This window comes from Labrus mixtus, chromosome 8, assembly GCF_963584025.1.
Source record: "Labrus mixtus chromosome 8, fLabMix1.1, whole genome shotgun sequence".
NCBI classification, from domain to species: Eukaryota; Metazoa; Chordata; class Actinopteri; order Labriformes; family Labridae; genus Labrus; species Labrus mixtus.
The window spans coordinates 1,305,365-1,317,576 of NC_083619.1; the positions used below are offsets into that span (position 1 = coordinate 1,305,365).

Here is a 12,212-nt window from a genome sequence, read left to right on the forward strand (position 1 = left end):
TCAAAGAAGAAGTAAGGCTACTACTGCCCTACAAACGACACCGTTTTAACAAATGTTTAACACTGTATCATTTGCTGTTTGGATCATTTATTCTCAACCGAGTTAATCACAAGTTAAAGAGCAAAGTGCGGACTTCCAGTGGGAGAGCTTTGAACATCTGGGAGGCTGAGAGAAGGTGAGTTAACCCTCTTATCCTCGTGGTCATCGTGTGGGAACATATCAACATGCTAATGAACAAGTACACTTGTCCTGTCGTGTTTACGATCAAACAAAATGAAAAACGTATTAACTTTTATTACTTCTGTCAGTCCTTTTGATAACCAGTTCCTAAACTCACCTCGCCATATAAATATAGCTAAAGTTAGCGACGAAGTGTGATATGTATTGACACAATTGACTATTGGAAGATATGGAGCATCTTTAAAGTCAACACCCCTCACAAAAATGTGTAGATTTTCTAATCAAGGCCATTAATGGCAGTAAATATTTAGGGACATAGAAGTAAGAATTGTCAGTTTCAAATGTTTGATAATTTAGTGTCAAATATTCAGAGCCTGAATTCAGGGCCACGTACATTTAATGTGTGTGTAATTTAAAAAAATGTAGTTTGTGCAAAAATCAGCTGTGTGTCTGTCGCTCCTCTCCAGTCATGCTTCTGGTGGATCCAGGTCTGTATATCGGCACTGCAGCTGACCTGAATGATAGCCAGGGATTGACCGACACAGCTATCACTCATATCCTGTCTGTGGACTCTGTGGACACTGCCCCTTCGCTTCCTGCTGATAGGACCTTCTGCAAGAAATGGGTGAATGTTCTGGATGAAGTAACCTCCGACCTCCTGAGTCACATGGATGACTGCTTCTCTTTCATCCAGATGGCGGTGGATGGAGGTGGGGCTGCACTTGTTCACTGGTAAGCATCAGAGACCAACAAGAATGTGTTCTTTTCCTACTCGGCTTTCTTCTTTCAGTTGTTATCATCGATGTGATTTTTCTAGAGTACTGACATAAAAAGCAACTAGTTGAAAAAATGCAGTGTTATTTTCTGCTCCTAATTCATTGATAAACACAACTTGAAGAGAGATATTTTGCCTTACTTATAGTTGGTCTGTTAGGTTATATTCTTTGACTAAAATGATTAGTTTGAATCATCAATACATTTCAATAATTGATCACTTTAAAGGTGGAGTCAGTAGCATTGTTCAATGCAGCTTGTAAACACAACATGCAAACTGGACCAAACTCCTCCTGGGCTCATTGCCTCCAGAATCTCACACTCTTCTCTCAGACATCTCTCAGGACGTAGTGTGTACGTTTACTCCTTGTATCTACACTACAAGCTACCGAAAGCTAGCACAAGCTAACCACCAGGGCACCTGCCTGTCTAAAAAATAAATCAGACCAACCGAAGGTTCACCCTCCGCTTGGTGTTTGCCTCACTATACGATCTGATCATGTTTTCTCTGCTTTGCTGCTACATCCACGTCCGCAGGTCATTCTTTCCTGCTGCAGTCAGAATGTTTAACCAAGCCTGCTCCCAGTAGATCACAAAACACACACACAACTGGACAATTCACGCAGACTTTGTGCAATAATAATGTTATATTAATGTTATATTATGTTTATCAAACCACTGTGAAATAACATGTTACACTTTATGTGCACTGTGTGCATGTCTGTGTTACACGGAATATTACAGACTACACTTTTGTCAAATAGCTGATCTATTTTTTAAATCTATTTTTTAGTATCTATTTTTTGTACATTCTTAATTTTTCTTTTTTTATTTAAATTGTACTGTGTTCACTTTTTGTCTGCAATCTTTGCTCTTTGCTGCTGTAACACTTTAAATTTCCCCATTGTGGGATAAATAAAGGATTATCTTATCTTATCGCCGGTTTGAATCTCCTTAACTCACCTGTGGAGTGTCATTGATTGGTAAAAACCCAGCAGCTCCCTGCGCAGAAACACCCCATGTCAAACAAAAAACAAAACATCAAAACACAGGCAGAGGTCAGTGGGTGCATCCGTATTGCAAAGTGCCTACAAAATCTGACAGTAGACAGTCCCTTCTCTCCGTGCTGTATACTTTTAGGACCTACTGTTCAGGAGGCCGATATTTGTTTCTAATTCATCTGATTCATTCAGTGGCGTCATTAGTCATTGTTATTGCTGTATCAAGTATCCATTGCTGACAGTTGCTTCAATATGTATCCAACAAACAAATACATCAGAAATAAAATGTCAAAAATGCTAACTGTTCATTATTAGTGTGACATCTTTTAATCTCTTGTTTTCATGGATCAACTGTGCAAAGATTAGTTATATGCGTTTGAAGGAAAATCACAGCCATTCATAGATATTCTTCCACTTAGCCGCATTACAATCAGGTGTGAGTAAAAACAATAGAAACAATATATTGAAAGATAAAACAGAGCTGCGCCGTCTGGCTTGTCACATTAAGTAAGAACTAAGCTTGTCGTTATGTATTCTGTGGCTAATTGGTACTGGACAGGTTGTTAAAGAGAAGGTGAATCTGGTGTCTGCAGTACTGCTCGCACACTGTAACGGGCTTGTATTGTGTAATGGGCATTTCTGTAAACAAGAGTTTGTTTGAATAAAAGATCTTGAGTCAAGTAGTAGTCTTTGCTGAGTTTAGTTCTCTTTGAAGTAGAAGGACTAAAACTACAGAGTGTAAGGACAGTCTGCAGAGAAAACAGTTTTTTAGAGTTGAATAAAAAGAAGGGGGTGGGTATCAGTAACGTCTGCTGTTGGGCAGATTAAAGAGTTTAATGCTAAACATAGTCTAGACCAGGCATGTGCAAACTACGGCCCGCGGGCCATATACGGTCCGTTGGGCTTTTTAATCCGGCCCGCCGAACATGTCCAAATTATATTATTATTAAATTAAATTTTATTATAATTAAACCTCGTTCGTTTTCCCCTGTAATGCCCGCGTTTCCCCAATAGATGGCGCACTTCAGAGTGTGGTGTATTACGCCCTTCTTCACTTTTTCACTTTGCCCTATGAACCCGTATGAGCCCTTCTGTAAAAATGAGCAAAGAAAAGAAAAGTGGACAGTGAATGCCGAGTGTTTAATACGGAGTGGACAACTAAATATTTTTTCACTGAAGTCTGATCAAAGGCTGTATGGCTGATATGCCAAGAAACTGTCGCAGTTTTCAAAGAGTACAGTATCAGCCGTCACTTTGCTACGAAGCATGCTAACTACTCTAGCAAGCAGTCCACGCAAGAACGGGCGGCTACGGCTCAGAGGTTGAAGGATAATTTACAGACTCAGCAACATTTTTTTCACCAACAAACTGTGATTCAAGAGTCAACTACCAAGGCAAGTTTTTAGCTGGCATTCAAATTAGCAAAGGCTAGCAAGCCTTTCTCCGAAGGCGAGTTTTTAAAAGACTGCATGGTAGAGACAGCAGGTCTCTTGTGTCCGGAGAGCCAAGGCCAGTTTGAAATAATCAGTTTATCACGGAGGACTGTGACTCACCGTGTGGAACTGATTGACGAAGATATAGCCAGAGAATTAAACAAAAAGGCTGAGTCCTTTAAGTTATATTCACTAGCGCTGGATGAAAGTAATGACGTGAAAGACACTGCTCAGCTCCATTTTTATCCGAGGGATTAATGACAGTTTTGAGATAACGGAGGAGTTTTTGACCATGGAGTCCCTGAAAGGAAAAACGCGAGGAGAGGACTTGTATAACCAGGTGTCTGCTGTCATCGAGAGATTGAAGCTACCTTGGAGTAAACTTGCCAATGTCACAACGGATGGATCGCCAAATTTAACTGGAAAATATGTTGGGCTGCTGAAAAGAATCCAGGATAAAGTGAAAGAGGAAACCCCTGACCAGGATGTTATTTTCCTTCACTGCATCATCCATCAGGAATCTCTGTGTAAGTCTGTATTGCAGCTTAATCATGTCGTGAATCCAGTTGTAAAACTTGTTAACTTGATACGAGCAAGGGGACTTCAGCATCGTCAGTTTATTATGTTCCTGGAGGAAACTGATGCGCATCATCAGGACTTACTGTACCACTCTCGTGTCCGCTGGTTAAGTTTGGGCAAAGTGTTTCAACGAGTGTGGGAGCTGAAAGAGGAGATCAGCGCATTTTTGGAGTTAATGGGGAAATCCGACAAATTTCCTGAGCTAAGCGATATACCTACGTATGTGAGCAGACATTCAGCGTCATGAACATCAACAAAGCCCCTCACAGATCCAAGTTAACTGACCAACACCTCGGATCTATCCTGAGAATTACCACTACAAAACTAACTCCAGACTTTAATGCACTGGCAAAAAAGGGAGATCAACAACACTGTTCCCACTGAAACTGAACGTGAGTTTCTCTACTGTGTTTATTAAAATTTAAATTAATTAAATGAATGCATTTGGAAATCAATTTGTACAATGAGCCTTGCATATTCATGCTTTGCTACCTGTTAAATACCAAATCCTTTCATGTAATGGCTTTTACATGTCATTTATATTAGTTCACACAAACACTCCATCCATCTGTTCCTGGCCCGGCCCCTCTGTCAAATTTTAGAACCCATTGTGGCCCGCGAGTCAAAAAGTTTGCCCACCCCTGATCTAGACCAATGCTTCCCAAAGTGTGGGACTAGAGTACTGCAGGTGGGCCGTGAAAAGCCCTCCACCAATTTTAAAACTAAAAGAAATACCACAATAATGATGATTCACCATGAGTCAACCCTTTAAGTGATTAGTAAGGCGTGTCATGACTATTCATGGACATATTGTTCAGTAAACTTTGGTGTCTCTCTTGCCATAATATCATGTTGTAATGTTCAATAATTTACCCTTACTGAAAGTTATAGCTGTAGTCAAAACTTTTATTTTGTGATTTTGTATATCAAAGTGGCCCGTGGCAGTTTTGAGTTTGGGAAAGGCCGGACTAGACTGTGTCTTAGTTTGAAGAAAGGAAGAAGTTCATGGAGATGTTTTCTTGTAAAAACAGAAGTTCATGCCGAGGCCTCTGTAGAGCAGGACATGCGGGGGCCAGGTGTGACATCACCAAAATGATATTTCCATGACAAATTTTTGTGTCTGTCACTGATTGTCATGTTGGTGTTAAGAACATAGTAAAATAAATAGAAGCCACTAAATAATAGATGTTATTTCTGGAGGGGGCAGCTTTGGCCTGGGTGCCGCCAGTTTCTGAAAAGTGATTCACAAAAAAGTTTACCCTGAATCACCACAGAAGAAGTCCTTCACCGCTACAGCCCTTATTGTATAAACATTTTTATAGATGAACTGATTAAATGTGGCACTGAACCCTTGCGGTCATTGTTGATGTCATAATTTGTTTCTGTGTGTATTTGTCAGCCAGGCTGGTCGGAGTCGCAGTGCTGCCATAAGTACTGCCTACCTAATGAAGCGACACCATCTTGGCTTCAATGAGGCTTACCACAGACTGAAGAGTGTTAAACACGATGTACAGTAAGTTCCTGTATACCTGTGTCTGTACTGCTTCTTCAGGAGTGAATGCCTCATTTGTGTAGTCTTTAATCTTTACTGCTTTTTGGACCAACACTTTGAATCTGCATACACAAGTTCTGCTCTTGGAGTCCATATTGAGTAGAAAGAAACGATAGTTAACCTTTTTATTTTTCAGGGTCAACAGTGGTTTTGAGCAGCAGTTGTGTCTGTATGAAGCCATGGACTGTGAAGTGGACACCTCTAGTCCTCTTTACAAACAGTACAGACTGACCAAGATCTCTGAGAAATACCCTGGTAACAAAACACACACCACATACGCAGTATTGTTTATAGAAATCAGTGTCTAAGCTAACTGAGGTAGCTTATAACCTATAATATGCTGATCCACTGACTGTTGTTAATACCTATCTGTCTTACTGTCGCTCATGTTTTCACTGTGTGTGTGTGTGTGTGTGTGTGTGTGTGTGTGTGTGTGTGTGTGTGTGTGTGTGTGTGTGTGTGTGTGTGTGTGTGTGTGTGTGTGTGTGTGTGTGTGTGTGTGTGTGTGTGTGTGTGTGTGTGTGTGTGTGTGTGTGTGTGTGTGTGTGTGTGTGTGTGTGTGTGTAGAGTTGCAGTTTGTTCCCAAAGACCTTTTTGCTGTTGACCCCGCCACCTCCTCTGAAGTGTCTTACCGTTGTAGGAAGTGCAGGTATCAATCGTTATTCGTATGGCACCATCGCATAACAAACTTTATCTCAAGTCACTTAGAATAAAATAGAAAAAAATAGAGACGGCTATACCCAAATTATCAACAACAATAATGTGTAATATAATAGACTGATCAGTCTAATATTTCATATAATAGTAATGATGATGAAATGAGGAGACTGATCATGCTAATTATATTAGTAAAAGTTGAGCAGCTCCATATTTATAAGGATGATAATAGATGTTAGGTGCTGATGTTTACAGTGTTTCAGCCAATTGCAGGTATTGTATATTTGCAAATAATATTTTCCAGATGATTGTAGAGACAACTGTGATGTAATTAACAAAAATGTTTTTTTCATTTTATCAAAATAAACACAATGCCTTTCAAAACACACTCATTTAGTTGGCAAATATTTTCAAAGGTTTGTGGGCAAATATCAAGTCATTTGAACACGTACTGTATATTCATAATTACATTATTTTTTTAAATATATATATATAAAATAATGCAACCAGTATGGGAGTTTATCATGATGTTGGCTTTGTCCATTGCACATCAGTCACACTATTATTACGGTAATAAACGTGGCTGTTTTTAATAATTCAGCTTTTTGTGCAATACCCATAATTACACTCTAGTGTGAAAGATGTTGTCAATTTTAAGAGCACCCTTCAACTTTTAAGTGTCAAAAGTTTCAACATAAAGATTTGCCTTTCCAAATCAAGTTTCAATATTTGAAAACTATTTTCCAGGTTTTGAGAACCCCATTTACAGGGTTTTTTTCATGTGCATGCTAAAACATGATATGCACATGAGAATAAGTACTGGGGATTCTATTAGGATTAAAAGAAGAATGTTTAGCTGGGATTCTGTATCATAACAAAGACACTGAAATAGCATCAAGCTGCTGTTTTCCTCTAATTCTTCCTTTTGATGTCGACATCACCTCTTGCTTAATGGTTTTCTAGAATCTATTCAAACAAAAGAATAGGGGAAAAGATAATCCTGACTCCATCTCTGTGCTTCCTCTGTCTCCCCTGCAGACGTGCTCTGTTCCACAGCTCCAGTATTCTCAGTCACTCTGTAGGAGGAGGAGTGCAAGCCTTTGGTCACAAGAAGATCACTAACGACACTGGTAATGAACCCGAACAACCACTCAGTCAATCAATCATCAACATTTTTATTTAGATAGAGCCAAATCATAACAATAGTTTTCTCAGACTTTGAAAAAGGAGCAGATCTAGACGGTGATCTTTTAAAGATCAGAGATGAACAATGTTGTATTCTGAACATGATATGAGCTAAATGTGCATCAAGAAAGTCTGCGAATCACAAAGAGATGAGACAGAACAGCCAAAGGATATCAGTGTAATCATTTACCATCAAATCAGATCCAATGTCTCCAAAACTAGTACCAGAAAACACATTTGGTTTTTATGCAGCCATAAACAGGAACGGTTAAACTTGTGTTCTGCTTTGTGGTCAGGAAGAATTCTACAATTCACTTAGCAGATGCTTTTATCCAAAGTGACGTACATCAGAGACATAACTGAAAAAGTCCAAGGCATGCTGCTGTGTTAAAAATCAAAAGCCTTAATATATAGACTAGATGAGGGCATGTTTAAATCAAGTGTCAGCTCCCACATAAACACATCAGAGATGGGACAGGTGTGGCTGAAAGGGTGGGCATGTACCTCTTCAGGTGAGGTACATGTCTTCTCATGGCTTTCAGCTGCTCTGCTCCCCAGCTCTGGAACTCTCTGCCACCTGACATACGCAACATTGACTCTCTCCCCATCTTCAAATCCAGACTCAAAACCCATCTGTTCAAGATCGCCTACTCACTCTAACATTTTAAACTGCAATTACACTGTCCTACATTTCATTTCTTTTATTGTATGCTGATTTTATCCATCGTTGTATTTTAAATGTTGATTGTTGTACAGTGTGTCTTGTGTGTCTTGAAAGGTGCTTAAAAATAACATTTATTATTATTATTAATATATATATAAAAAAAAGTATTTGTCTCCATTGTACGTCATAAAAAGAATTAAATAAAACAAATGGAATGAAATATCATCAAGCAATCAGCATTGTAAGCAAAAACTAATCCATCAAAGGGAACTTCTCATGTCTTCTCAAATTACATCCATATTTCCTCCACTTGCTTCCCTAACTTGCGTCTTAGTCCCTCCCACCAGAGATGCATGGAGAGGAGAGAGGAAATGAAGCAGAGGAGAGAGGAAATGAGGAGATATGTTTTAAGAGACATGAGACGTCCTTTCCTCTGTAGCATCACGTGAAGCGACGTCCATTTGTGATGATGACAGCTGATCACATTCAGCTGTCAGTCGACTTTAACAGCTGTTTATCGCCACACAAATACACACTGTGTTATTTATAATCAAATACACACAGTAACAGTGTTTAATCTGATAACAAACACCTGTACATGAAGAACAACCTGCAGTCTACTAATAAAAAACACTAACCACCATTTCTACAGGCTCAAAGCTTTCATATTAAATGATTCATTATTTGTTTTTACTGATAATCTGAGAGTGAACTCTGTATTTTAGAAAACACTAAGGATGTATCAGGATTATCGAGAATGTTTTAGAAGGATCAAAATTTCAGCAAAACAGGATGCATGACATTTTCAAACCATACGATCATTAACGGTCATGATGAATGTAAAACATGTTTCTAACTGTTATCAGCTGTTCTAATAATGAAGGAGTCGTTTATGATCTTTTGGTTTGAACATTTAAATGAACAGACTTTTTGTTTGATGGTGAATCAAAAAAACGAATCAAATATAAAAACCGGGAGTGATCAACCGACACTCACATTAATTTTTATAGAACTTATACTTCATATTTGGTTGTTAAGCTTCATGTTAAACACTATTTTAACTCCAGCTCATCACAGACTCTTTACAAACTGACAGATGTTTACAGTCTGTTTAAAAGTCAGCTGTGTCCGTCTTTTCTCCGTTATAAAAACACTGCTAATGTTACTAAGTTTCATTGAAGTCTGATCCGCTGCAGCGTCCAATCAATGAGTGATATTCGATAAGGGGGGGCGTGTCTGTCAGTAAAAAGACTTTCTGGAAAGATGCTCTCATGTTTCCTTGATCATAGCTCCTCAGGGTTATTCCCTCGCTCCTCGCTGCCGAAATAAGCGACTTGAGACGTCCTTCAACATGGCGGCACGGAATGACTTCCAGTTCAAGCGAGGATCGAGGAGAGAGGAAACGAAAAATAAGAGACATGAGAAGTAGCCATAGACACCATTTCAACATCAACAACAATAAACCAGTATGAAGAGAACCAAAACATCTTCAATTGAGCTCATACACTTTACTGGAGTAAATCACCTTCTATAAAAGGAGAGCACTTTCTTCTAGTCTCATGTTTCTGATTATAATGACTTTAAATGTTTTCTTGTCAAGGAGACATCCAGTGTACGTCTTACTTCATTGAACCAGTGCAGTGGATGGAAAAAGCGTTGCTTGGAGTCATGGATGGACAGGTATGGCATTAACTACACAGAACAAGTTCTATTAAAGGACATGACATACTGAAGGGATGTTTTCACAGTGAGTTGAACTACTTTAAAGTTCACTAATTTGAACATTTTCATGTGGTTAAGCTTTCATTTAAAGCCAGTTCTCTCTCGTCTCTGATATCTTATGGTATCAGTGTGTTTCTGTCATTGTGGGTGTTTACCATGTTTGGGTTTGTGTATTTTTTTGTTTGTAGCTCCTGTGTCCTAAGTGTAGCTCTAAGCTAGGCTCATTCAGCTGGTGTGGAGATCGGTGTTCGTGTGGTCGCTGGGTCACTCCTGCCTTTCAGCTGCACCGCAACCGAGTGGACGAGATTCGACACCTCAATGTACACAAATAACACAACTGAAGAAGTGTCTAAAGGCAGAACAACACACCAACAGTGGAACAGCCAATCATTTACAAGACCAACGGGGCAACGTGAACATGGGAAAAAACACCTCTGCCCACATCAAAGAGATGCCTTTTTCATTCTGCATAAATGGAGTTACATTATTTACCATTTGAGATGCTATCCATCTGAATCTGATTCATTTCTATCCATAATTCACTTCATTTGGAGAGTGGCCACATTCTTTTGAATTATTGTAAACATAGATCATATTAAATAATGGTTCAGTTTGGAGATAAATTGACTGCATATAGTTTCTTATGTGTGAATGTTAGTGTAACATTTTGAGCTGTTTGAAGAAATCTCTGTGACGACTCCTCTGGTTCGTGGACGCAGTAGTACAGTGCAGAGCTAAAATCTCTTAACTTTGCTGATTTTTTGTAAGAAGTGTCCTCAGTGCAGTGCATATTCCTTTCTTTTTTATGATTTCTACAGGGTAGGCTTAATCAAAAAAAAAAAATACTTTATTGATCCCGAGGAAAATTCAAATGTACTTTTGATGTATTTTCCCCTCTTCTCCTTGGGGGACTCCAAAGACGCGGAGGCTGTTTTCTGAAGGAACGTTTTTCTGCACAGTAGGTGACATCGAGGCTAGCGGGGTTAAAGCTGTTATATATTTTTAGGTTTTTATCTCTAAAAATAACAATAAAAATGATTAATAATTCAATGTTGTAAGAATTTTTCTTCAATAATTTTATGACTCCATGTCTTAAAATAAACATTCTAAATGAATACCTGAAGAAATTAGACCTTAGTGTGATTGTGTATTTCGGGGGAAAAGTCAAGTTTAGACGGTAAGACAAAAAGTACTTCACAGAAAAGTATTAAGTAAATCTGCACTTTGAAACTGTCCAAACAAACCAGTTTATTGAGGCACAGTTTTTATCAACAGGATTTTAAAGCAAATGCAAAAAATAAAAAAAATATTGTAGAGGCAAAAATGTGTTTAATTTTCACCTGGTAAGCAAACAACCGGAAAAAAACAAGTGTATACAAGTGTCAGAATTATGACGCTCGAGAGCATATTTCTATTTGTGCTCGAAAAGGATTCAAAGCTTTGAGCTTCACACTCGGACACAGTGTGTCATTTGGTGGCATGTGTAACTTTTGTCTCAGGCACCATCTTGCTGATACATTTAGTTTTAGTCTAATAAGTGAGAAATGAACACGTTAATGTTTCATTGTACTTTTCAGAGGGAGAGATGAACAGCATTAAATACACAGCAGATATACCATATGCCTTACAAAGAGGTAATAGGCAGACTCCTTTAAGAGGAGTGGGAACCAACATCTGTAAAAAACAATCTTTGAATAGTTTATAGCTAAATTAATTTGGTTGTTTGTTTCAATAATAAAATGGAGACTTAATACACCGCCACTGAAGCAGAGGGAGAAATTCAGGGCTAAGTGTCTTGCCCAAGGACACATTCCTCAGCTGGGGATCGAACCCTGGACCTTCTGGTTGAGAGGTGACGACTCTACCAACTGAGCCACAGCTGCCCTGTTGATGTGACCTGTACACTAAATCTGATTGGCCATCCTTGAAGGTACACACTTCTTGGTTTGGTTCCTTCTTATTTATGTTCATACCTCCAAAGAACCAGAAGCCACTATGCCATAGTGCATTCCTGTGATGTTTTTAAACTGTCTGTTCCTCATTTTCACACTGAGCTCGGGAAAAGAGCGTTCAGTTTTGCTGCTCCCTCCGCGTGGAAAATGACTTGAAAATGGCAGATCTCATTTCACTTCAAGCCTTTGGATCTTAAAAGATAAAATACGCGAGACCATTGGACAGTGCCTGTGTTTGTGAATTGTAATCCGTGGTCACGACTCTGCACTTTATCTGTAAACTAATTTGAACATTGTAATTGTTTTTGTCTCTTAACTTTTAGTTTGTAAACTGTTTCTTTATCGTGTAATATTTATTATGACGTGTGCTCTCTTGGCCAGGTCAACCTTGTGAAAGAGATCTCGATCTCAATGGGTTAATTACCTGGTCAAATAAAATAAAAAAAATTAAAATATGTTAGAGAGCAGGTCAATAACTTTAGAGTTGAACACACTATAAATAAAAATACATAA

The 12,212-nt window shown here is 38.7% G+C and overlaps 2 protein-coding genes across 2 annotated transcripts in view; one reads left to right on the forward strand and one right to left on the reverse strand.

The window, feature by feature from the left end:
• Nucleotides 1–10,602, forward strand: dusp12 (dual specificity phosphatase 12). Its single transcript, XM_061043759.1, has 8 exons — nucleotides 1–175; nucleotides 648–912; nucleotides 5,367–5,480; nucleotides 5,656–5,774; nucleotides 6,087–6,168; nucleotides 7,215–7,306; nucleotides 9,626–9,705; nucleotides 9,936–10,602. Exons 2-8 carry the CDS (start codon nucleotides 650–652, stop codon nucleotides 10,077–10,079), a joined length of 894 nt encoding a protein of 297 aa, XP_060899742.1. The 5' UTR covers nucleotides 1–175; nucleotides 648–649; the 3' UTR covers nucleotides 10,080–10,602.
• blvra (biliverdin reductase A) overlaps nucleotides 9,186–12,212 on the reverse strand; it is a 21,234-nt gene continuing 18,207 nt past the window's right edge. Inside the window, exon 8 of the mRNA XM_061043758.1 lies at nucleotides 9,186–9,393. Coding sequence (XP_060899741.1) covers nucleotides 9,191–9,393 — 203 coding nt within the window. The 3' untranslated portion in view covers nucleotides 9,186–9,190. The remainder of the gene's footprint in view (nucleotides 9,394–12,212) is intronic.

What these genes read in the sequence shown, in the direction of transcription:
- dusp12 (XM_061043759.1), top strand. Translation starts at nt 650, where the DNA reads ATGCTTCTGGTGGATCCAGGTCTGTATATCGGCACTGCAGCTGACCTG. An exon ending in AGTGTTAAACACGATGTACA is followed by an intron (nt 5,481 to 5,655) that starts GTAAGTTCCTGT and finishes TTTATTTTTCAG; the next exon opens with GGTCAACAGTGGTTTTGAGC. An exon ending in TTGGAGTCATGGATGGACAG is followed by an intron (nt 9,706 to 9,935) that starts GTATGGCATTAA and finishes TTTTGTTTGTAG; the next exon opens with CTCCTGTGTCCTAAGTGTAG.